Raw genomic sequence first — 25,625 nt, forward strand, 5'->3', positions numbered from 1 at the left:
TATTTACAGCTTCTATTCAGCCTGTGGTTGCCTCCACTCGTCCATCTGTTATTCTCTGTTTCATCTCCTTGCTGTCTGTACCTCTTTCCTTCATCTGCTCTCTGTCTCTGCGTACTCTGCTCCTTTCCTCTCTTCCTACCATCCTCCCACTCCTTTTACACTCCTCTTTCATTGCTTCACTCCCTTTTCTGCCCACTGCCTTTCTTTTTCTCCCTGGAATCCTCCAATCATCTTCCCACTCCTCATACCCTCAAGCTTCACTGCATCTTTCCTTCTTCTTCTTCTTCTTCTTCTTCTTCTTCTTCTTATTTTGCTTAACTCTCTCTCTCTCTCTCTTCCCCCCCCCTCGACCCCCTCCGACCTCACACAGTCACTTCGTTCTTGCTCCCTGTCCTAACCCCCTGGTTTCCAGCCACTCCAACCCCACTACCCCCTCCCCCGCCCCCAGGGATAAAGTGTAGCTGCTCGATGGTGTTTTGCCTCTTGGTCGCAAACGCTAGCCTCCTGGCAGTGTGTCCGCCTAGCGTTCCTGTTCCCATGACGACCCCTGTTCCCTGCATTTCACTCCACCCCGCGCCTCCAACGCCGCTGCCCGCCACGTGGCTTGGCATGGTGGTCGTGTTTCGCTCCTGCTCCCGGCCTGAGGTCGGGTGCGAGTTCATCTTGATCATGTGGTGACGGTCGAGTGAAGGGGTGGCGCAGACATTCTGTTGCGACTGAGCCTTCTGGTGGCCCATGCGAGGTAAGGTGGGCACCGTGCCCCCACCCCCTGTGTATTCGCCCATACCACCTATGCCACTACCACCTCCTCCATACTCAACTCCGGCCACCTCCTCCTCTAGGTGATCCGGTGACATCAGCAACCTCTCCTTAGACTTGCGTAGTGTGTTCTGGGTATTGGAGTTTTTTGCTGCTGCAGCATTCATGGCTTTGTAGTACTGATGCTGCTGGTTCTTTGGGATCCTGGACAGTGTGTTACCATCTCCGAGAGCAAGGAGCTGGTCTGTGGACTTGACTCGGCGAGGTGGCTTGGAAAGTGTGTCATAGTTCTGATTCGATTTCTGTTTCGATTCTGGTGGCTCAAGAGGATAGGGGTTGGGAGTGTGGCTGGGGGCAGACTGCGGGTGGGGTATCCGTGGTCGGGTGGCATGGGTGGGGAGCGTGCCTCGTCCTCCCAGGGTGTAGTCACCTCCCCAAGGCAAGTGGTGCTGAGAGGAGTGGAAGGACGGAGGGGCATTGTTGGGTCTCCGTTTAGTAGTGCAGTAACCGGAATATTCCTCCAGACCTCCTTTCTCTGTTGGGTAGGAGGAAGAGCATAGAATTGAAGTCGAGTTATCTTATAGACAGATTATCAGAAAGGGATATTATACTTCTGACAAAATTTGTTGGTTGAATGTTAACTATTACATGTTAAAATATTGTGTTAACATGATATTCAAATGAATATCAGACTAAAATACCTGCAAAGAATGCTTGTTTTTTTAGATTTATTTTTATGATATACAATAAAGGCCTTTTGTCTTATTCTCTTTGTTATTTTTTGCTTATATATTTCTAAATCACTCTGCCAGCTGGCTAATTTCCTCTGTTTTCTGTACAAGTACTTGGGTAAATATATTACAAAATCTTTTTTCTTATACCCTTTGAGTATATTAGATGTTACTCCTAGTTAACTGCTCCTCTTTCTAGACATGTAGTCACCTACTGTAACCATGGAGAAACAGCTGCAGTGGCTGGTATCTATTAGTGATAGTCACAATACCAGACAGTTCAAAACATGAACGTGACAGACAGAATGAGCAAATCGAAACTATAAGCTTCAGACCCATGTTTGTCCCAAGCACTGCAAGGACAAGCAGCAATGCTTTCTTCTCAAACAGCCACCTTGTTAGACTAAATTAACAATCCCTTTATTAAAATGAAACAGTCGTGGATATTGATGGGAATTTTGTTTGTGAAGTAGCCCATATAAAACTACTGAAATGTTCCCTAGCTAAGGAAGCGATATAGGAAATCGTCAGTGCTGAAGTATCGACTTCCTCAGCACACGGCATAATCACCAGTGTTACATTAACAGAGCACAGCGAAAGGCATATTACTACACATTGCACGTTGGAGACCAGTTTAACACTGTAGGTGTTACTTTAACGCTAGCAATCTCACTGCGAGTGATGAAAGACCATCTGTCGGCTTCAGCTGAGGTACAGATACTTCGGGTTAAAGCAATATTCATATAGAAGCTTAAAAGCAATCACAAATAGACACCTCAGCTGCATATGCCTGAAAACACAGTGTTATCCTTTAATGACTATACCTGCCTGAATTTGTTGCCCTCCAAATGTCCCAGTCTATCTCTCTCTCTCTCTCTCTCTCTCTCTCTCTCTCTCTCTCGCTCTCACTCCCACCCCCCCACCCCACCCCCCTTCACATTCAGGCAGGTTGCTGTCTAGCAGAGAGAAGCGTGAAAGACAAACACCTATGTGCTAGAATGAGGTTGCCCCCCACGTTGACTCTGCCCTCATTACCATGACCTTCACAGTCATTTGGAGTCCCCTGTCATTCTTGTGTAACATTCCCGCTGCCTTAAATGGAACCCCATTTGCACGGATATTTTTTTTTCCAGCAAATCACCAGGGATTATGTTAGCCTATCCTGCCTCTGACTTTCCCCCCAGTGACATTTGCCCCCAGTAAGATGCAGCTGCCACTGTGCTCTTTCACCTTTTACCTCAAGCAGGAGATGTGCGGGTCAATGGCGAGGGCTGTGAGCGACCTTTGCTGTGAACCTGTATCCTTTTAGAAACAGAGAACGTCCTATCTGGCCACGAGTGTAGTGAGGATGCTTCTTTAGACTCACCCAGGCGCTTGAGGGAACAGTATCTGTTGATCTCGGGCTTCATAGCGGCCTCATACGAGGGCGGGAGATGAGCCAGGTTGTGCAGCGATTGATGGAATGAGGGCTGTGCTTTCATGGCGTTAGTGTGCTTACTGGGTTTCAGTGTCCCACCACTGGTCATCTGCATGTTATTCATACGTGGGACACGTTCTGTTGACAAAAATGTGCATGCATATAATCACAGGCAAATACACACTCATACATATATATTTTGACAAATAGTTAAAATATAGGCTATAATAGCTTTATTGTCTGTGTAAGAATTAAATTTGTTAATATAATAATATACATTATAATAATATACATTCATATTTAAACAGACATTTTAAATGAACAGTTTTCGGTAGGATTAGCATATAGATAGAAAGATGTTTGTTGCACAACTATTTTTAAAAAAAAGAATTGGGCTGAGATTCCTTACCGATGGTGGCAGTGTGTTTGGGACTGGAACCTGAAGTGTGAATGAAGTTGTGCTGCAGATTTCCCACTGGGAACAGAACAAAACGTGATATCTGTGTGAAGCAGGGTGCATGTGGGACAAGAAAACCTTAGGCGTTTTCCCCACAGCAGAAGCATGCTGCAGTGAATGTGTGGGCTCTGCTGACCTGTCAGCAATTGTACAAACTGTATTGTGTTTCTTTCTTTTTTTTTCTAGTCACCGAAGAAAAGAATCCTGAGTGGTTTCTTTAAATGAATACTCCAGTGTTTTTCAACCAAATCGTTATCTCAGACCACATATTTTTGTAGAATACTTTCATGAATTCCTCAGTCAAATATCTTTGTAAATTAGGCTGTACATATATATAATTTATTCTTTCAGATATGGAACTACTTTTCCAGAGGGAAGAATCTGAGGTACGCCAGAGGTTGTGAATATACCGTTCCATACAGATATTCCTCAGTCTTAAGCAACAGTTGAGTACAATGGTGTATGAGTGTATGAAGGCTGAACAAAAATACAATGGTGTCTCATGTCTGTCTCATGTCTGTCTCATCGTACACATTGTATAAAGGTGAATTTGCCTTATACAATGATGCAAATTAATACATTATTAATTTATATAATATATTGTACATTTTAAACATTTATTGACAGAATTCAACAACTGCCCTTGGGTTCCCATTAAAAATGTATTTGGAAGCAACAAATTTTACAAACAGGGAACTGTGTCAAATGATTATTCTTTGTAATCAAAACATGCATGTACATGATTCTTTTGCAAGACGCTGCAGTTTCCCTTATGTCTGCTGGGGTTTCCACTTACGTCTGTTGTCTTTGCTCTGCAGGGTAGGGTAAAGGTTTTTGGGAGGTCGGCTGAGAGTACTCTCCCCTCCTCCAGTGCCCAGGGCTACACTGTTGTTTCTCTCTCCTTGCTGAACTGGGCTGGACTGATGGCGCAGCATGTCCACCAGGGCCCTGCCAGCACCGAGAGGTCATCAAAAGGAGACATCAGTAACCAGAGGCTGAGGGTCAGCAAAGGCAACATCCAGAATCAAACACTGAAAGCAGAGCTGCTTCCCCTCACCTTGGCATGTTGAGCTCCCGGTTACGCGGCTGCCGTGAGGCCTTGTGAAATGCCACCTTAATAGCCACCGCCACGGCGACGGTGAATGAGATCACGCCGCCAATGACATACACGGTGTTGTTGCTCTGCTCGATGCGGCTGAGGTCGGGGTCAGGGAGGTGGTGGGGAGGCTTGGTGCCAGGCGGGGCCGTGTTGGCCCACACGGGCGAGTGGTAGTTGTGGCAGATGTTTTGATCGAGACGCTGCGAGCGATCTGGGCAGCAGAAGCGGTAGTGACAGGTCCCGCAGCAGTAGATGAAGTCGTCCTTGGAGCAGTTGAAGGTGAGGTCATATTGGCCCATGACGTCATAGTATCCGCGACACACATCCACCTCTACCAGCCGCCGAGGGGGCGGGGCCACCTGTGCCGCGCCAAGTGGAGGCTTCAGGGCATCGGCCGTCGCGTTCTTCGACAACATGACCTGAGCCTGTGGCCTTGGCGGCATCTCCGCGACAGGGGGCGGCGTCTTTGGCCGACCTGTCGCAGCTTTCCCTCGTGTGTTTGCCCCACCCCTGGACAGGGGTGGCAACAACCCCCAGCTACTAGGCCTGGGACTGACAGTAGGACTGACCGTGGGTCTGCTGAAGGTGTTCCTGGGTCTCGAGGGATCTGGGACACTGGCCGAGGATACGTTGAGCGGAGCAGCGATTAGCAGGAAGAGGAGGGTGACACGCACTCGAGCTCCCAAGGTGGGCAACATTTTTATGTGACTAACAAGGCTATTTTCTCTTGCTGACTCAACGCACTGCACCATTGCAGAATCCTCCTTTACAACCTCCTTAACGCTGCATGAAAAGCATTTAAATTGCGGGTGTCCGACGTATTTTTAAGTCCGTATCAAAACAGTCCATAAATAAATGAAGAAGTCCTTATATGTCTGTAAGAAAAAGGAGCAATTCATGCAAAGTTCTGGGATGGAATCGGGGGATGGAGATTACAGTGCCGTTTCGGGCTCAAGGCAAACTCGTTTCTCCAAAAGAGCAGAGGAAACACCCTAATGCTTTGGGAAAACAATCAAAACTCCAGCAAGTTCATCTCATTCCTTTAGTATGCTGGAGATGGTCATGAAGTAATACTCTTTGAGGTGAAGTGAGCTGGTTTTTTTTATCTTCATAAAACACTCACTGTTCTCCTTTCCTCAGAGGTTTAGGGCAAAATAAGCTAAAGCAAGTTTGTATCTCAATGGTAAAATGGCTTTCCTAATTATAAATGTGTTCCATCAAACATCAGTTGAGGCAGAGTTATGATATCTGATCTATGAAGGCTTTTAGCTGACAAATCCAAGTGTTTTTGTTAAGCACATAGGTTTTTAAGTAAGTATATTCTCCTGTTTTTGGCACTTATTATGAGGAATTATTCACTTAAGAGCAAAGGTCAACTGTAAACACCATAAAATGTAAACTAATGTTCTTTTTTTTTACAGTCTTCTGTATGATTTCAATGCAACATGATCTGGGCACTCTATATATTCAACAGTGGCACTTAAGTCTTTAGGAATTTCCCTGACCAGTAATACTACCTGAATGCTGTTTGCTTTGAGTCATTTATAAGTGTTTAATAATCAACTGTATTATTGATTTAACCATAATAATCTAAGACTGTTTTCTCAGGACTGTGGCTCTAATCTATGTTGATGTCTTTAGAGGACTAGTTATGATGGTGCAGTCTTTGGAATGGTTGAGGTCAGTGTGATGGGGAATCATTTTGACTGCACAGCACTTTTGAGGCTTTTGAGTGTTGCACGGTTAAGAGAGATCTAGTCTCATTTTTACAAATGTGCGCTTATCAAGCTTACCAACAGTGTGGATGATATATAAGGTGTGAATTATATTACCTTTATGATAAAATAAGTCAAAATTTAAATAATTTGCACTTAATGCTTAAAAAGTCTTTACTTATGTATTGCACAAATATGTGCCATTGAAATGGGATGCTAGGTAGTGTGCATTCATCACTTGTTTTACCGGTTTAGTTTGGCCACGATCTTGGCCCTGGAAAAATAGAAGAAGGAGAACAAAAGACCAGTAAAATATAGACTCTCACCGCGGACCAGTCTGAGCAACGTGACTGTGCTTAAAAACAGCACTCAGGTTCGGATGCATCCAGAGGTTCTGTTCTGCCTTAAGAAGCGTCTGCCTTGTTCAGTCAGGCCTTCTGAAAGTAGCGTGTGCATGCAGGTGTTGAAAATGACGTCAAAATCGCAGGCTTGTTTCACTTCACTCTTCGCACACTGCTCTCAATTAGCTTTGGAATCCGACAATCCTTATCGCTGGCACCGCGTTCGGAGGGAGGCACGACGAGCTGAAATGTATAATAAATCAGCACATTACACACGGCCTAGGCACACACAACACACACACACACGCTTGCATGCACGCACACACGCACACACACACACACACACACACATACACACACGCACGCACGCATGCATGCACGCACGCACACACACACACACACGTATGCAGACCTTCCTAAGCTCTGTTGACGAAAGACCACAGATCGTGTCTTGAAGCTGTCCATACACTTTATCTACATACTAAGGGTCAGACACCATGTAATGCACAGCTGTAACAAAATATTGGCCATATTAAATACTAATTAATCGATACAGCAGGAAAAGTCCCAACTACATTCACGAGGAGAAAAACAACAATCTTTGTGAAAAGCTTTCTGAGCATTTCAAAACTCATTAAGAATAATCACTGTTCAGATGATCATCGTGAAGACCATATCAAAAACATTGCAGGGGTAAATTCCAGCATAATGGGCAGGGAGAAGGAGAAATGGTGCATAATAGTGGTGGTGCATGGCGCAGGGACGAGTAATGGTGGTTTGTTTAATGTGTTACTATGTGCCAGTGTGACTCAGAGGCATTGAGAGGGTCTGAATGGTAGCGATGATCTGAACAAACAGTGATCAATTCCTTTCATAAGGCACATGATGAGGGAGGGAGAGAGAGAGCGAGAGAGAGAGAGAGAGAGAGAGAGAGAGAGCGCGCTCGGTCGCTTGCGGGTGCGCATTATTATATGTGTCGGTATGTTTATGCGCCAAGCGTGTGCATGCATGATAGAGGGGAAGAGATAGAGTTTAGTTATTCTGCTACTCCTGAAGTATCTAATCTGTATCTGATTTTTATGCATTTGAGGGGCTTGTGAAAATCAGTGAGATATAAAATGACAGAGGAATGTAAAACAGGAAGAGAGTGTGTAAGTGAGCACACACATGAGAGAGAGATACAGAGACATAGAAAGAGAGGAGGAGGAGGAGGGAGAGATAAATGCAGGGTAGGGATTTAAATGAGTGCAGAGAGGAGCAGGAACAAACAGAGCCAGAGGTATGGCAGAGAAGCTCTCTGTGTGGTGGTGATGATTGTGTGTGTGTGTGTGTGTGTGTGTGTGTGTGTGTGTGTGTGTGTGTGTGTGGGAGTTCAGTGAGTGGGTGGCAGAGAAAGGAGAGCTTTCTGTGACACCACTTACCAGCACACACATACACACATAGCATACAGCACAATATGTACCACATGCAGCATGTACAGAATACAGTACAACCAGAAAACATGAGACAAGCAACATACCTTCACGGCAGAACATTTACAATGCCACATACTGCACACCAGCATACAGAAAGCCAGGAAGAATACATGCACAAATGCACAGGAAGAATTGCAAATATCAGCACACAACCATAAAATTATTCTATACATACACACATAGCACAGTGGGTATGCAAATAGGTTCACAACATTTGGCTACCACAGAATGAGGAATGCATGTTCCCACTCACTCACTCACACACACACACACACACACACACACACACACACACACACACACACACACACACACAATGATTTTGTTTTATTACCTCTGTATGTATTAATTAATTAATTAGTTGAATTATGTCACCGTTTAATTAAACCCTGCCTACTAGTCTCAATCACCCAATTTAGGACAAGACATTAAGTTCACCTTTTCATTTTGCTCTATATTCATTATATTTATTAATTCCTGCTACTCTACTCACAAACTATATGTATTACTGTGATGGAAAATGTTACGAAACTATGTATTATGTGATTCATATAAAATCACACTGATCCTTTTGTTCTTAAATTAATAGTGCTGTTTGCACGTTTGTATCCGCCTGTTGCTGATTAAGTTGAACATGTATCAGGAACTGTTAACATCAAGGTCAACTTGACACACAACCCACACTGTTTGGAGTCAGTTTGGGTTGGTTTGTGGGGAAAAACCAAGCCGAGAGCTGATTGGCTTATAGCCACAGCAACAAAGGAAAGAAGAGCTGCTTAAGAAAAGATGATTGGTTAAAGACAGCACAAGAGTAGTATAACTAGCCACGCTTTTGTATACTTGGGGCTACCTACCTGAGGCGAGCCAAACATTTATTTTATTCTTTTTCTTATTAAATTACTCTCTTAATCACGTCTGACTTGCTGTTTGTTCAAAATTCCACAACAGAAATTGGCGTAGTCGGCAGGATCAGCGAGAGGCACCACGCGGAGCAGCGGTGACTGAACTTCGAGGACGCTCCTCAGAGAGAAAACTGAGCTGGAGAAAGAGGGAAACCCACAAGAATACGGGAATGTACCTAACCAGGGAGTGACGTCCCGTTAGACTCCGGTGGTGTGCTCCGCCTGAGCCAACGAACAGAAAGTAAGTGGTGGAATTACAGTAATTTAATCCTTAGAGAAGTCTGATACATAGAGCTCCGCCAGAGTTTGCCCTGGGGTGGGCCTGTAAAGCAGCGTAGTATAAGAGATACTAGCGCTCAGATAGAGTCTAGAGGACTCCGTCAGCCTAAGAGAGTTAGGCACATTGCGTAGACGTACGAGTGTTAAAGAATAGACCCGGGTCGACAGGACGCCCCATAGGAAGAGGTGAAAACTCTGTTAACCAGCACGGATTGCTGGAGCGGAACTAAATTAAAATATTAGTACCCTCTTTACCCTTATAAAAAAAAAAAAGGGAGAGAGAAAAAAAACGACACGACAATGGGTAAAGGACAGAGTAGGGAATATGAATTTAGCAAAGACAAGTTTTCTAGTAGCCCGTTCTTCCAAATGAGTAAAGACTATAGGGAACATGTAAATAAACATGTCCCGTTTTGGATTAAATACTATGGGTTCAATGTATCGGGGACTTTGAGTGTTGCATATTTACTTAAATTGACTGAAAGAGTTAAGGTTAAACCAAGGGAGGCTGATAAGAAAGTGCGGAAATATTTTGACAAGAACAGTGAAGATATGTTGGAAAAGGCAAAAATGTGGTTAGAGGAAGCTGAAAAAAGACAAGCAGCAGGTAGGTCATAGAAAAGGTAATAATGAAGTGTCTCAGTGTGTTTCCTTAGCTGATCCTGACCTCCATGCCGCCCCGCCGAGAGCCCCCAGCTGATTCAACAACCACAAGCGTCAGGAAACCCACCTCCTTATCCCGAACCAGGGACTTCATCGCTAACATCAAAGCCGTCTCCATATGACGAACCAAGACGGCAACTGGAGGCAATAACCTCACCAGTGGCTTATCACACTCAAAGTCACGCCACTATAAAGCCATCTGCAGAGCCTGAGACAGGCTATGCCCCGCAGTTCCCAATGGTGGAGGTATCTGGACCTGAGGGAGTGATTATGGTCCACTGTCACTGGACTGCAGACCTGAGCAAGCCAGGTGACATCGGCGGACGACACTTCGGACAAGAACTGATGGCATTCGTGCAGTCCTGCAGACCAACTCAGGCTGAATTGAGACGGTTGCTGATGATTTGACTCGGACCGCAGTATAACCGCATTGACAGAGGCTGGGTGAATGGAGATGTCCGTCTCCATCTGCCTGAGTGGAATGCACCGCCCCAAGGCCAACCTGACCTAAACGGCCCATACAGAGAGATGATAAGAGGACTCATCGAAAGAGTGGAAGCAGCATACCCAACAACTGTTAACACTGATGTGATAGCAGCATGCAAGCAAAGAGATGATGAGCCCGTCGCTGATTTCCTCGTTCGTTTGACACACGTCCATACTGATCACTGTGGAATTGACGCGCCAGCACAACGTGCAGCGGGCCCCGGAGAAGTGGGGGCATGGGAAGCTCATCTGAGAAACAGCTTCCTTATGAACATGAGAAAGGACATTAGTGATCTTATCAGAAAAAACTGCATCGGCTACAGTAGAGCCCCTTTGTCGACTATTGAAGAACACGCCAAGCATCATGAAACCATCCTGGGTAAGAAGGACACTAGACGGGAGTGCCAGCGCCCCGACGCCACTCATCAGGCGATGCTGACCATGCTCCAGACAGTAGGGGACAGAGGAAGAGGTCGCGGACGCGGACGAGGGAGAGGAAGAGGCCGAGGAAAGGGACTTGAAGGGAAAGAGTGCTACAATTGTGGGAAGTACAAATACAAATGACAAATACAAATGACAATTACAAATTTTATGAGAGTGTGTGTGTGTATGTGTGTGTGGAACATTTTTAAATGTATATTTAAAGGGTCACTATACTTCATAGTTTTGATCACAAATCATATTTGTTTTTACAGAATGTTGTTCTTTTTAAATAATTCCCATTAGTTGAAATACATGGGCATTTGGATATGCACATACCTACACAAACAAATCACCCACATCTGTGCATATCCTGCTTATCCATCATTTCACTTAACCGATCAGTGTTTTGCCTGCTTGTGCCTGTAGTTTAACAACATAATCTGGGATTCTTCTTTGAGAAGTAAGATATTTTACATATTAATAAAATAGCATGTTCAAGAGAACACGTTCCACAACTTTATGACTTGACTGTTTTATGTTAGACAACAATCCTTGGTGGTGGTTGTAGTTAGAATTAAGACTGAATAATTTCGACTCTTATTTCCTTTAAAAATTCTCATTCTTATAAAATTGCATTTAAATACTTCATGAAGATCAGCTTCTTATACTATGTAGCATTGCAAATTGTTTGTGTTTTTTTTGGCCACTGTAATTCACAGTTATTGTAGAAGCTACATGGTAATGATAAACATTTACAATTATACCCACCTGCTGGGAACCCTGAGTGCTACAGGTCATTCTGTGACCCGGCAATGAAGGGGGCGTGTGCAGTATTCTAACACTCCCAAAGGGACGTGTGAGATGTGCTGCTTATCTAAACAGGGAGGTCAGCATTCTAACACTCCAGGAGGGACGTGTCAGATGTGCTGTCTATCTGCTGACTGAGTCTGCTGAACCACTGTGATGAGACTTAACGCAGCTGGATTGGCAGAAGCACTTGGGTGCTGATATGAAATTTGTCCAAATTCAAAGAAATCTATTCCATGCTAGAAACAGTACGCAACCTGGTTTCTTGATGAATTTACCATGTGTAAGAGGTGCAGCAGATAATATATTTGGCTGGTGAATACTAAAGGAATTAATTAGAGGAGGGACAGTGTAGGCAATAATATCTAAGAAATCAGTAACTTCCCATTTTCATGTAGGGATGGTGCTAGTCTGCGTAGGCCATTTTAACACCTTATAATATATGTGGAACAGTACGTCCCTCTCTGTAAACTGGATTAGGCCTTCTTAAGCGTAGTGCCCGATCATCAAGAGATTGTGGGCGATTAGAGAGAGACGCGCCACGTCTCCAGTTGACGAGTTCCCAGAACACTCGGCCTGTTGAGTTCACCAAGGAGCGATCATCAGGCCGTCAGATTCCGCGGGAATGCTGAGAAATCTTAGCGCACTCTTTATTCCGTTCCGGTGAGCTGCGCGTCTGTTTTGGACGTTTTCTTCGTTTTCCTTTCCTCACTTTCTCGTTCACTTTCTCTCACTCGCTCTCGCGCTCGCGCTCCCTCTCTTTATGATATTCAGTGCGTGGGCTGAGGCAGCGAGCTCTCTCTCTCTTTTCTCTCAGAATAGCACTGCAGCAGTTCATACTTGTGCAAGGGGAGAAAAAGAAAGAGAATGACAGGGAGAACGAATAGACCTTCTTTTCCCTCTGAGGCTGCTTTCCTCGAGGAAGACACGCACTTTCCTCATTTTTTGCGTACCTCGAAGGAAAAGCCTTTTTCCCACCTGTCTCACTTCAGATTTGTTTAGATGTGAGGGTATCAGCACCGCATCTCTCCACACTTGCATGCATCTCTGTACTTTGTTGTCGTCCTTACCCCACAGATGACATCTGCCTTGACACTTTGACAGTGACGTTGGGTTTGCACAGCCAGTGCAATCACAGGGAAATTACGCATGGGTTTCTTGGCACTTTGCGCCCCATTGCCTCACCACGCACTTCAAAGCTCAAATGGCCAGAAGATTTCGTCACTTCATACACTCACCATTATGAAATGTTTTCCGAAGATTGCTTTACTCCTTCTCCTCTCTATGGTATCAAACTTTCTGAAGGACCATCTCCTTGATTAGATTAAATGATCTTATCTGCCAGATTTTACTGCTGCATGGGTTGAGCGAAGCCGGCTGTCTACACTTGACTGACACAGAAGTGGTGCATCTGGTGGGAGTAGAAAGCAGTGGCGCAAATTATGTAGGACAGAATGAGTGTGTGTGTGTGTGTGTGTGTGTGAGAGAGAGAGAGAGAGAGAGAGAGAGAGAGAGAGAACGGTCAGGTCAGAAAATGTTTGGCAGATGACGGTTATCTTCCTTTGTATTGTTAGGCCTACGTTGCATGTTCCCGCAAGACGCCAAGCTGCAGAACAGAATTTCACGACTTTTCACTCAGCAGGGGGTATTCCGCCAGATTTGGCAGATGATGTACGGACAAGCAGCGCACAGCAGAATCATTTAACAGTTAACGAGACATCCATCTAGACAGGCGCGAGGCACGAGCGCAGTGTGAGTTGCGGAACTGCGCAGCGCAGCTTTCGCCGCAGTGATGTGCAATCTTTGATTCCGAGCGGCATTTCTTTCTGCATGTGCCCAATTACATATAGTTGTTTACATATATGTTTAGGAAAGCGATTAGAAACTACGTGTTTTATCCATGTTGTGGACTAGTGATGCGCATGTATAGTAATGGGTGAGTAGGTGGATATGGAAGCCAGCGAGAGTGCACTGAATGGTTATCTGCGTTGGCGTGAATGCACGTTTGGATAAAGTGGCAGTATAGCTTCACTGTGCTTACGAAGTCCGGACTACATGTATACTGGTTAAATTAATAACATAAATAAAACACCTGGCTAGTCTACGATAAACCGCCTTTTCTCGCTCAAAAGATGGCTGAGGAGCTAGGGTGACACAGAAGAATAAAATAATCCAGTCATAAGCGAAATCACAGCAAAAGAAAATGTATACCAACTTGGTGACTTACCTGTGCGCTGTTTGGCTGAACCTCACGACACTGTTGTTCTCATTATTATATTCAACCCACAGCAGCGTTATTATGACGCCTGGGAAATTTTCTTGACTGGAGACAACGCTCTACCGTCCAAAAACTGTATTTGACATATGAAACAGTTTTGCTTACCTGTTTTCCGCAAGGTTTTCTTTTTAGCTGGTGTGGCTGTCTCCATTTTCATTTAAAGATGAAGGATTAAATTACGCCTATACACATCCTGTAGACGTTTTTAAACTTATTTACAGTAACTGTTTACATGTAGCCTAGGTTATAGTTCTGTGAAAGCATTCCAGGTATAAAATATCCGGTTAGTCCCTTGGTTTGGGGCCAAATCAACGCACAGCAGCGGTGGTATAAAACTGTTGCTGCGCTTAATACTGTTTTGTCAGTGTTCTTAGAAATGGGATACAAAATGTAAGTCCTTCACGTTCGTGTCGCTCGACGCAGACTGCCAAGTGTGCGCAGACACATTCCAACCCTAGCGCGAAACACCGGTGGAATGAGGCGGTGGTCTCACAAAGGTCCGAAGTGCTCAATGGTGCGTTTAACGGTCTCGCATGCCAGTCTTGTTTAGGGATTGATACACCGCTTCTGGATCGTTTCAAGTGTTTCGTTCCTTCCCATCCTTTTCGCGAATATGGCTGGCTGGGCAATATGTAAGAGGTGGGGGATCGGTTGCCACAGCAACGATGTCATTTTATTGGTGACTGTCTCTTGGTGATGGATAACCTAAGGAAAACACTTTCTTAATGTATATGAAATGTTATTTTTTTATTTTGCTGCCAAGTTGTTCGATACCAACTGCTTGTTTCATGTTGTGCTTTCGTGTTTTCCCCAAACAGCAATTTTATACCTAAATGGCTATATTGTTTTTTTTATTCCTCTTTGAAGTAATGTGTCATAACGAGATTATCACTACTAAATAAGTTGGGTTTGCCTTTAACACATTACGACTGCATTAGTTAACCAAGAGTTACTGATACTGCCATCCCAGTCGAAAAGGTTGCATAGATTAGTTATCTGGTAGTGTTCTCTCTTAGTAATTTACCAATGTGAAAAAGAAACAAACATATAATATTTTATTCCACCGGTGCAGTTAAAATTAGGACAAAGGAGCCCGAAGGTGCCTAATGCAAGCATTTTAGGTCTTTCTTTTTTCCAACCAAAAGTAAACTTTTAAGAATGGGTCCACCGTGATCAGCAAATATTGCAGCTTTGGTAAGGAAGATGGATCTACGCAACAGTAAGTTATTGCTAAATTAACAAGAGGCATCATAAATAAAATCATCAAACATTATTATTATTATTATTATTTGTATTATGTTAAAAACGCTAATCTGTTATGATATTGCTTTCTTAACTAGGATCACAACGACGAAATGTCAGGCTAAGGCAATTTGACGGAGTAAAATAAACTGAGGAACAGAGACAGCACCTCGTATTTATCACAGCGCATCGTCAGTTATCACTTCAGCACCATGGACAGCGGTGTGCATGACGCTTTGGTCACAATCAGTATAGAATTGAAACATAAAAGCGCTTTGGCCTACACACTTCTGACCTTTGTCACCCGCAGACGCACGCATCCTTTTTGCGGACACGATGAGATCAAGAATGTCGTACCTTCATGGCTTTTACAATCCAGGCCACAAAATCCTTCGATTACTCTGTTGTTAAGGCCAACCCTTCCCGCAGTCTTTGGCTTGCTTCCTACAGACAGTAATTAGGCAGTGTGCGGTTTGCTATTCCTATACAGGTGGGTGGGCCGCGTTTCGGCCTCTCAGACAGCCCGCGGAGAGACCTGTTCATCCGTTATAACCGGCTCAAATTACAGCCTGCGTGCACCCTCTGGAAATCTGGATGCCACAGAAAACGGAGATTACGCGTTCAAGAACACGGGAGAAGTGGTTCAATGAAATATATGTATAAATATAAGAAATGTTTTATAGTACACTACTTTTTAACGTAGCTAGGCAATATCAAATAAATGAGTGAGACATTGCTAAAATAAAACAGAATTTTCCCATTATAAAGTAGCCTACCTCCACCAGTAGATCCAAAAGCACGGCAGGGAACATACGATAAATGGGCACCTCGGGGTCTGCCAGTGTACACCATTGTAAGCGGTGTTTCAACACAGGCAGCAGGAGAAAGCAGGAGTATGCTGCCGTCACCTACAGGTTGGTGATTTCCAAAGGTCAGCTAAGAGACCCCAGATGATAGATCTTGCACAAAATATTCTGCCAGACCGTATGAGTCAAGCAGTGCAAAACTGACTCACCGATTTTGCATGGCCTATTCCTGTTATTCCTAGCATGTTTTAACTCTCCTGCATGGCCTCTTTTCTAATTCCTCTATATGTGAATGCAAAAAACCTTTATTAGTGATATAAAGTACTAAATGTATCTTTTAGCAATTACAGCCTTTAGTTTGTTATTGGTGATGGCCGTTTAAAGGTAACTGTCATTTTAAAACACCCCAAATTATCATAGCAAATACTTGGACAATGAGTTTTTGTTGTTTAAACTCTGTACTCTTGTACACTTCTAAAATGCACCTATGAAATTGGTATACTTAATAAAGTGGCTAATGAATAAAGCTACAATGGTTGGTGTTTTTAACAAAGCACCTGGTGAATGTATAAGTCACAGTGCCAATCCCTATTTTTCTATCTGTCTAGGTCTAGTTTGTTTTTCTGTCATCTGCTCAACCTGGGCAATATGGAAGATTCCAACTAAAATCCAAATGTAGTCGGTGGTCTAGGAAATGTTACAGGTTGCGTTTTTAATGGATAATTAGGTTTTATGTGACAAAATTATGCATTTAAAGGTGATTGGAAGAAGACTGAGTGGAAGATTGAAAGGTTCAGTAGTACAGACACAAACGCATGGGAGAGCATAAATGATGCTCTACAGTTAGTTTTGGATAAAGCTGCTCCTTTAAAGCTACATGGGAAATGCCAAAAAAAAAAAATTTCTTTTCTCCACTGCATTTGAGTGGGTGAAATGGGTGTAAAGAAAAACATTCAAAATCTAGGTAACATTACTTCACTGTACATTGGTCAAACCTTTTTGCCCAGCTTGACAACTGTAATTACTGAAACATAGCAAAAGCGCAGTTCTGACAAACATCTCAACAGCGAGATTCTTCCAAGATTATACATCAAAAGCAATACAATCCATATGTCAGTTTTAGATTTAGTGACAAAGTATGATGTACTTCTGACATGCCCCACAGTTCTCATCTGAGAGGTTCACAGTATATAAGCAGCCTGTTTACTCTGCAGTTATACAATTCACATTCACCACTGGAGTTATTCTGGTTTGAAGTTTCCCCGTAGCATATTAGAAAAGCACCAGCCTGAAAGGACAAAGCACGCAGGCTTATCCAGAAAGATTGCCTTGCCAACCCTTTACCAACCAAGTACTGATTGTCAGAATATTTGAAAGGGAGTCTACACTATTACTACTAGCAGACAACCAGATTAAGTCACCTGCCCAATCTTATCTCATCAGGGATGTGTCCAAGAATGTGTGCAGGGACTTATGTGGCACACAGGTGTGCACAGAACTTATATGAGCACACTACTGTTATATAGGCAACAGGAAGCCAAACCTTGTAAACGTCCTTGTCTGGGCAAAGTCTGAAAAACGTTCTTTATAAAAATAAATAAATAAACAAACTAATAAAGGCTGTGGCTAGTCCTAGGCTCTTATGCAATGTGTTGCATGTAACAAGATAAACTCAGTATCATTTTCCCCAAAATACTTTATTAAATTAAATAACTTAAATGGACACAAAATCCCCCACCTCTACCCAAAACTCACAAAAGGGCAAAGGTTACCCGTATGCATGGTATTACCAGTATAAAACTATTAGAGGGATTCCTTAGGAAATTTAGGCCCCATGTTGAAAGCTATGGACTTTACTGACACCCAATGCATGGACATGCTCCAAAAGTAACCAGACTACTGCAGTGTCACACACGCAGCAAGATGAGATAAATCCTCCATAAGACCAATGGTACTAGGATCGAATATACAAAACTGGGATTAAAAGATGGATGGCTTTATCATTAGTTCAAAAAAAAAAAAAAAAAAAAAAACTTAAGATGATTAAATGATTGTGTGACATGACAAATGAGACTAAGTAAACTGTATTGTCCGTGATTTAAAACCCCAAAAAAACAACAAAAAAACAACAAAACAGGCTTCAGTGACAATCTCCAACATTTGTGTGTGTGCGTGTGTGTGTATATATATATATATAATATTTCATGGGAAAGATGCACAAAAAAAAATATAAAAGTTTATTCAATCACAAAAGAGAACACACAAAAACACATCAACAGACATTGTAAAGTTATATTTAGACCACATTTTAACCCCTTCCTTTTTCGCTAATCTTTACATTTTTACTACATCGATCTGCACACACGCGAGCGCGCTCACACTCACACACCAAATATGCCTGTAGTATTGCCTGGAAACTGCAACAATTCCCTTTGAAACTGACTCCATATTTCACAGCATCTGCAGCTTTTACAATTCAGCTCCATTTTATATAACACACATTACTATTCATGCAGCCTGGAATTACCTTACTCGTTGAATAAATCTCACATAAAAATAACGGTCACTCAGCTGACAAGCCTGCAAGGGACCTGGACTGAACGTCCCGAGGCAGAACTCCATAGGCGACTTCATTATCCATAAACATTACTCACCCTGCGAATGTCTGTGGAACACCTGAAAGGTTTTCTGAAACGAATGTTTTAAAAATGTTTGATCACATGTTCAAAGAAATACTATAAACCCTAAAACACCACCCAATGTTTAGTCCTATTACAATGACATATCTCAGTCAAGTTTGATAAAAATAGGATAACCCTGTTAAGAAGCAGAAGTACCCCAAATATGTAATACACACCCTCAGCAATCCAAGAGTGGTTGACCATTTTGCCAAATTTTTGACCAATTGAGCTATATTTTTTGACCATTTGGCTAAATGGATGAAAAAAAGGAATGATTGCAGATCTGGATGCATTTGAGAACTTTCCTAGATTTAACCCTACTGTATTGTTAGCAGGACTTGAATATCATACAAATTTTAAAATCTCACCAGGAGATTAAAGAAAATGGAAAGTTGTCACTTCCTTCATGAAGTTAAAGAGGGTAAGGGGAAACAATATTGCCATGGATGTAAAGGGTACTTTCAAGTTAAAACTCAGATACTCAAATTACACTTGATTTCTTTTCCTTTTTCTCCTCCCAGAAAAAAACCCAACTATTTTCTCCTTCTATGAGTGAAATACATTGCCAATCAACATGAATCCTGAGTAGTGTTTCATAGGGAACAGCTCAAAAAATGTGTTAGGGCAGAAAAACATGAAAAGGGGGAAAAATATGGTCTGCTCAATGTAATATTTATATTGACAAAAAGACTAACAAAAAATTAAACAAAAAGGAAGAGATTTATTGTTATAGCCGCCTCAAAGCTCTTTTCTTATCAGTTTTCTTTTTTGCTGCTACAGTACTATTACTACTGCTTGTGCCACTGGTAGTGCTACTATTTGACCCAGTGGCCCCAGCAATTGTTGCAGCGCCAGCTGCAATTGCACGTTTGCTTGGATCTCCTGCATGTTTCTTGGGCTGGGGTCCATCACCAGGCTCCTGAAGGGCTCCAGAGCTCCCACCCATAGCATGGATCTCAGTTAGGAGATGAGCCCGAGAAGCATATTCTGCATAGTCTTCCAACAGTAACCTCCCAGCCTCTTCATTCAAAGCAGATTCAGGATTGGGATGGATCAGTAAGCACTTAATGGTCTGAGAGAGGGAAAAACAGACAGCAAGAAAGGGGAGGAGAGGGCAAGACAGTGAAAATGAGAGAAATCTTATATTCAAGTTTGGCAGCATACAGTTTTGATGCATCTGCTGAAATGTTTATAACTTCGAACTGTAACTGAAAATTGAGCTTTATAAAGGAACAATCTGAAATGTCAAATTAAATTTCATGCTTGTGGATAATTTAACATATGAAATTCAAGGAGTGAATTGTACCACTTACCAATAAAACATGCCTGAGGCCTAGCTCTGCCTTCCAGTCTCTCTTCAGTACATTGACACAGATCTCACCCTTGTGTCCAACATTCGGATGGAAAATCTTGGTCAGAAAATAGCCCCTGGGTGGTACAGCAGGAAAATCTTTCCCCAAGACTAAGCGCATCCTGAACACTCCCCCTGCATATGGGGTCCCTTCTATTAAGGAAAACACAAAGGAAGAAGGGACAAGTGAAATCTTTTGCAGACTTATGACACATGTTGAATGTTCATATTTAACAAAAGAATGGAGAATTAGTACCTGGACCCTCAATAGCTGTATGAAGCTCTGTGATATCTTCTTCACTTGGGTAGATTTTAATTCCCTCTGGTGGATCTGCTGCCAGTGCAGAGACTTCTTTGTATACTAGTCTCAAAACTTGAGGGGGCAGGTTCTCTACATTTGAGTTCTACGAATAAAGGTAAAAAATTATTTTAAAATGCATCAATACCTTTTGTGAAGGTCCAACTGCATCTCACATTAGGCTTTTTAAACATACACTACACAAAATGACAAACTCATGGGGAAAAAAAAAGCAATACAAAACTGATGTCTAGGATGGCACTTTATAAACATGCAACAATAATGTAAATATCTAAACCAAATAGAATTAAGGCATTTTCCTTTACAAAAAGGTAATGACATGCCTATTAACTGATCAGTACTATACTACTCTAAACTCGGTCATTGCATATCAGAAGAAAGAACAGCCAGAGTGCAGCAGTATGCAGAAAAGAACGTTGTCACTTTGCACATGAGAAAGCACCATTTAAGGTGTTTGGCTGAGCGACTGAGATTGATTGGAGATTAAAGACTGGGTGCATGTGAATAGAAAATTGGTGGCAGGTGCATGAGTGGGCACAGTGATGAGAGCAAGGTAGTTACCATAGGTAGCCTGAACTTTCTCTGTATGAATTCATGAACAGAATACCAAATATGTAAATTCATTTAAACTGGGGAAAATTACAGATTGTGACCTCTGTAGCATGTTAAAAGAATACTGCAACATTACATCACAAAAACGCAAAAAACAATGGAGTATTCCATTAAGGCTAGTGGATATCCTAGAAAATTACATATCAGGGTTTTTCATTTATTACTGTAATATGATATATCTGAAGTTATTTGCACATCACGTAGCACGTTTTATTTGAATCTATAATTTTTTATAATTATATTCATTGGTTAAGAGCAAGTATGACAAACACCTTGTGAAGTACCACACCATCATAAAATGTTAATCAGCAGGTCTACCTGAAAGTGATCAGATTTTACCTGTATATTACCTGGTACATTTTTGAGTTATTTTTTAATGTGTCTCACCCAGACCACTGACAGAATGTGAAAAATAGAATAGGGGTACACAATACTGACAAAGTCCTACTTGTGGTTATGTGATCTGATATATACTGCTATTTTAATATGCCTTGAAACATGCTGAAAGCAGTGTCAAAACCTTTATTGTACACAGTGGAAGACTGGCCTGAATTAATTTTGTGAAAATTATTAAATTACATTTCTTGGATTGCATAAATATGATAATTCACTGAAAAAGATTTTAACAATACATTCATCTGAGTATCTGAGATTGACCAGCATTCTCATACCAACAAAAATTACCTGGCATTTGTTAAAGAGCCAATCTTGATTAAGAGCAAGTATACCTCAAGTAGATCAGTCTTCTGCGATATCAATATAGAAACGATCAATGTTGTGATTAGACAATTATATATTGTGTAGCCATAAAAGAAAACAGACCAACTGACAAGAAGCTTTTAAAAACTAACTGGTATTCTATTCGCCATTTCCATCTGATTAGCCAGTAGTTTTTACATTTTCGTGAACTTTCATGGTGATCAAAGTACGAACTACACTTGACCGATAAGGGTTTTTACGTTTAATCTTTGATCAACCGAAATATCGACCTCATCGTGAACTTCGTGAAGTTACAGGTAGGTAGCTAATGTAAGTATTGATGTCCTAACAAACAAATCGCGGGGGGTGTCGAAATTGAATTCCGTTTACAATTCCAATAATTTTGATATAGCTATCTAAACTAGATTAGTGAAAACACTGCAGAAATGTACACCTAGCTAGCGTTACCTACGTAGCAATAGCTTTCTAGCAGCATATGCGAAAAGCAACACTTACGTCCAGGTACTGGAACATCCAAGTTAGCTAGCAGTTAGCTAGCTGGTTATTGCTACGTACCCAGCGACTACACCAGTTTAAGTTACTCTGAAACGCTAGTTACTGCAGCCACAGCTAACTTACATTAGTAAGTTAGTCACACTTATTAGTCACACTTAAAAGTGTGAATACGGAGCCGCATGCTAAACTACGTTGGGAGAAACTACTGTAACAGACATCACCTCTTTATCAAAATGAAATCATGCTAGAAAGGAGTACGCTATCTACAACACTAGCTAGCAAATAGCTACTTACGGTAAAGTAGCCGGCTAGCTAGCGTTAGCCAAGTAGCCTATGTGGCTTGCATACTCTGTATACCCAAACCTGCATATACTTGGGATAGCTAGCGAGTTATTCTTGAGTTGCTTAGCCAGTGAGCCAACACTAAAAAAGTTAGCTGACTAGGTTAGCCATCTCGCTAGCACTCTAGCCAGCGACTTTGAAAACAAGTATCGTTTGATGCCTTGAGTCCAAACTAGTCATCACAAACTAATTAGCCAACTGGCTAGCTAACGTTGACGAAAGTGGCGTTATATCGTTGTTGACACCGGTAGAAGTCATCGGGTACCAACTTACCATTTCGACCGGTAAAACAGCAAAGCGCTGAGAGTAGTGCGAACAGGGCTTGATCCGAGGCTCGCCGCGCGGAAAATTAGATGCGGGTACGTAGCTAGCTAACCTAAGCTAGCAAGCTAGCTCGGTAACGTTAGCTTTATGTTGATGAAAACTGCAACGTAGCTAGCCGTATCACTATGGGACCTCGGCAGGATCAAACATAACTTCAATAAGATCAAACCGGAATTTTAAAGTGTTTGACAGTCCGTATATTAAGGCCCAACACTAATGAACTTCTGTTAAAAACTATCCTGTCAGCTAGCTAGCCGAACCAGAACCTGACGTCAGCCTGCTCGCGTATCTAAATTAGAAAAAAATATATAGACAGCTAGCGTTAGCTAACTAGCAAACTTTAACCTAGATAGCTTCGGGCCTTGGCAATTTCTTAACTTTGTTCGACCGGTTTGCCCCAAGACTCTTGCAAAATAGCTGGCACGGCTAAAATAAAAGAAATTCCTGCGTCTCTTACAACGTTAGCGTGTTAACTTCTAACGGCTAAAATGCCCCGTAGTTAGCAAGTTAGCCGTTTTTTTTTGACACAGGAACAAAAATACGAGCGCGTATAGAAGCGAGGTTTAATCCATTTGACCAATCATCATTGGATACAAGTAGCGCGTCTCCAAACAGCGAAGCCAGTCTAACCAATCATATTCCTTACCTGCAGTGACGTAACTGGTCTTTGTAAATTCGTAGACCAACCGAAGTCGGGAATGCGAAAAATGCTCTTAAGTAATAGGTGCGTTTGAATAACTCATACCCGCCCAAAAGGCAGGCACCATTTACTAATACAATACTTACTCAAAGGAAAAGGCGAAGCTGAAGTAACCAACGCGTTGGGACATTCATTCATTCATTCATTCATTCATTCATTCATTCATTCATAATTCGAAATATCTGGTTTCAAAGTAACATTTATACGGCAAGTAAACAAAATAAAAGTAATTCAAATACATTTACAGTCTCAGAACTGCATTTACACTCTCAGAACTGATTGTTAATTCTGCCATGTCTCTGTTAATTGAGAGTGAACATTCGACATGTCTATATTTCTCTTTAAATAGTATGAATGTAATTGTTATATATATATATATATATATATATATATATATATATATATATATATATATATATATATATATATATATATATTACAATTACATTCATACTATTTAAAGAGAAATATAGACATGTATATATATATATATATATATATATATATATATATATATATATATATATATAGAGAGAGAGAGAGAGAGAGAGAGAGAGAGAGAGATTTCCATCTTTCCATCTACAATAAGCAAAACAAAAAGCTTATATCAGCACTGACATACATTTTACCCTCCAAAGCAGACTGGTAGCACCACTGGATATCAAATGTCATGGGCTGTTTCAACCTTCTCCCTTGTCTTCTCATCACCTAGATAAAAGCACATGTATAGAGGAGTATAGTATAGAGTATAGCGTATAGACAGAGTATAGAGGAGTATAGAGGAGACAGAAGCAGTTACCACATAGGCCTACAGTTGTGATCACCCTAGCAGTTTTCAAATTTACAGAAATATACAGAAAATTGCAAAGCCCCCCTTTTCATTGGAAATCCTTTGGGGCAGCTCCTAACATGGGGGACACAGAAAGTAATTACATGTTATGAGGACACCGGGAATAGTCGACTGAAAATATGAGACTTTTTGGTCAAACCCCAGCATTTCCATAATAATACAGGTGATAATCAGGTCTGGGGTTTATAGCTCATGTCTACTCAAACCAGGATATTGCATGAGGAGTCTTGCAAAGACCACAGTCATCTCTATGAATTTTATTGTATTTATTTATTTTATTACAGTGAGGAGACAATTGTAAACCTGGAAGTAATGGCCAAACTAATGTTAAAAAGCAGAAATCAGTAGTGATATCTAACAAATTTGGCATAAAATCAACAGACATGTTTTTCTGCATTTGTACAGATGCTAATATATAATAGGTTTGACTTTTTATGTCTTTATCAACAAGGAAGTTAACAGGAGTGAACATGGCAGGGTAAAAACACATATCCACTACATTCCCTTGTATTTCCCATGCCAAATGCAAGCTTTTGCACCCCTGTATATCTGGGTGTGGATGTAACCACCAGTCAGTGTTTGCTTATACACTTAGCTTCCTAGGTGTTACATGAATACTAATGTGAAACAGGTCTTGTAATGTTTTTGCTGTATTTTGTAGAAGGACACCATTTGGACATTGCTTGCATTCGTATTTTCTTGTCACTAGAGGGCGTCCCAAAAAATGTATAACCTTCGGTGAATTGTGGGGCTTAATATGTCTTTCCCAGTTTTGTCAATGTCCAGTTAGACTGTGTGAACTGAACTGGAACCCAGTATTCCACTATCTGGATCTACTTTTCCATGAAAGTTTCGCATATGAATTTTGGATTTATTCCTTATTCTGTAAATATAAGGTAAGCGTCTGCATAACCTTTATTTTGAGTATAATCCTCAGATGTTTCAGTAACCGAAACATTAACACCTGTGTGTGTGTGTGTGTGTGTGTGTGTGTGTGTGTGTGTGTGTGTGTGTGTGTGTGTGTGTGTGTGTGTGTGTGTGTGTGTGTGTGTGAGAATAGAGAGTTAGGTAGAAAAAGAGTGAAGTTTCTGTGAGTTCCTTTGGGGACAGTAAACACTGCAGTTACTCACCTGGAATTTCATATGTGTGAGTGTGTGTGTGTGTTAGATTAACAAAGCTGTTGTAGGACCTCTGTCTAAAACGTTCTGTTACAGAAGGACTAGTTACAGAAGTGCATTAGACTGAAGCTGATGTTCACAGTGGTCTTTCTTCAATAAAGCATTAACTATTTCTGTTACTGGTGTTACTCTTTGGGTCATCTATCTATCCATCCATCCAGTCATCCTTCCAT

At 41.8% G+C, this 25,625-nt stretch overlaps 2 protein-coding genes and 1 long non-coding RNA gene across 3 annotated transcripts; 1 reads left to right on the plus strand and 2 right to left on the minus strand.

Moving 5' to 3' along the window:
* Positions 1-362: 362 nt before the first annotated feature.
* LOC113570699 (protein shisa-7) lies at positions 363-14,418 on the minus strand. Its single transcript, XM_026999268.2, has 6 exons — positions 13,938-14,418; positions 4,422-6,762; positions 4,161-4,312; positions 3,317-3,382; positions 2,857-3,045; positions 363-1,294 (listed from the first exon to the last, which is right to left on the minus strand). Exons 2-6 carry the CDS (start codon positions 5,213-5,215, stop codon positions 363-365), a joined length of 2,133 nt encoding a protein of 710 aa, XP_026855069.2. The 5' UTR covers positions 5,216-6,762; positions 13,938-14,418.
* On the plus strand, positions 9,021-11,262 carry LOC118242181. The gene is made up of 2 exons (XR_004776626.1): positions 9,021-9,137; positions 9,819-11,262. It is a non-coding gene; the product is annotated as an uncharacterized LOC118242181 (long non-coding RNA).
* A 3,685-nt stretch (positions 14,419-18,103) lies between the features above and the next one.
* ube2s (ubiquitin-conjugating enzyme E2S) lies at positions 18,104-23,279 on the minus strand. The gene is made up of 4 exons (XM_026999089.2): positions 22,674-23,279; positions 20,169-20,316; positions 19,875-20,065; positions 18,104-19,633 (listed from the first exon to the last, which is right to left on the minus strand). The coding sequence occupies exons 1-4, from the start codon at positions 22,674-22,676 to the stop codon at positions 19,289-19,291; spliced, it is 687 nt and encodes a 228-aa protein (XP_026854890.2). The 5' UTR covers positions 22,677-23,279; the 3' UTR covers positions 18,104-19,288.
* Between the last annotated feature and the right edge of the window lie 2,346 nt (positions 23,280-25,625).

Source organism: Electrophorus electricus, chromosome 10 (genome assembly GCF_013358815.1).
Source record: "Electrophorus electricus isolate fEleEle1 chromosome 10, fEleEle1.pri, whole genome shotgun sequence".
In the NCBI taxonomy this organism is placed as follows: Eukaryota; Metazoa; Chordata; class Actinopteri; order Gymnotiformes; family Gymnotidae; genus Electrophorus; species Electrophorus electricus.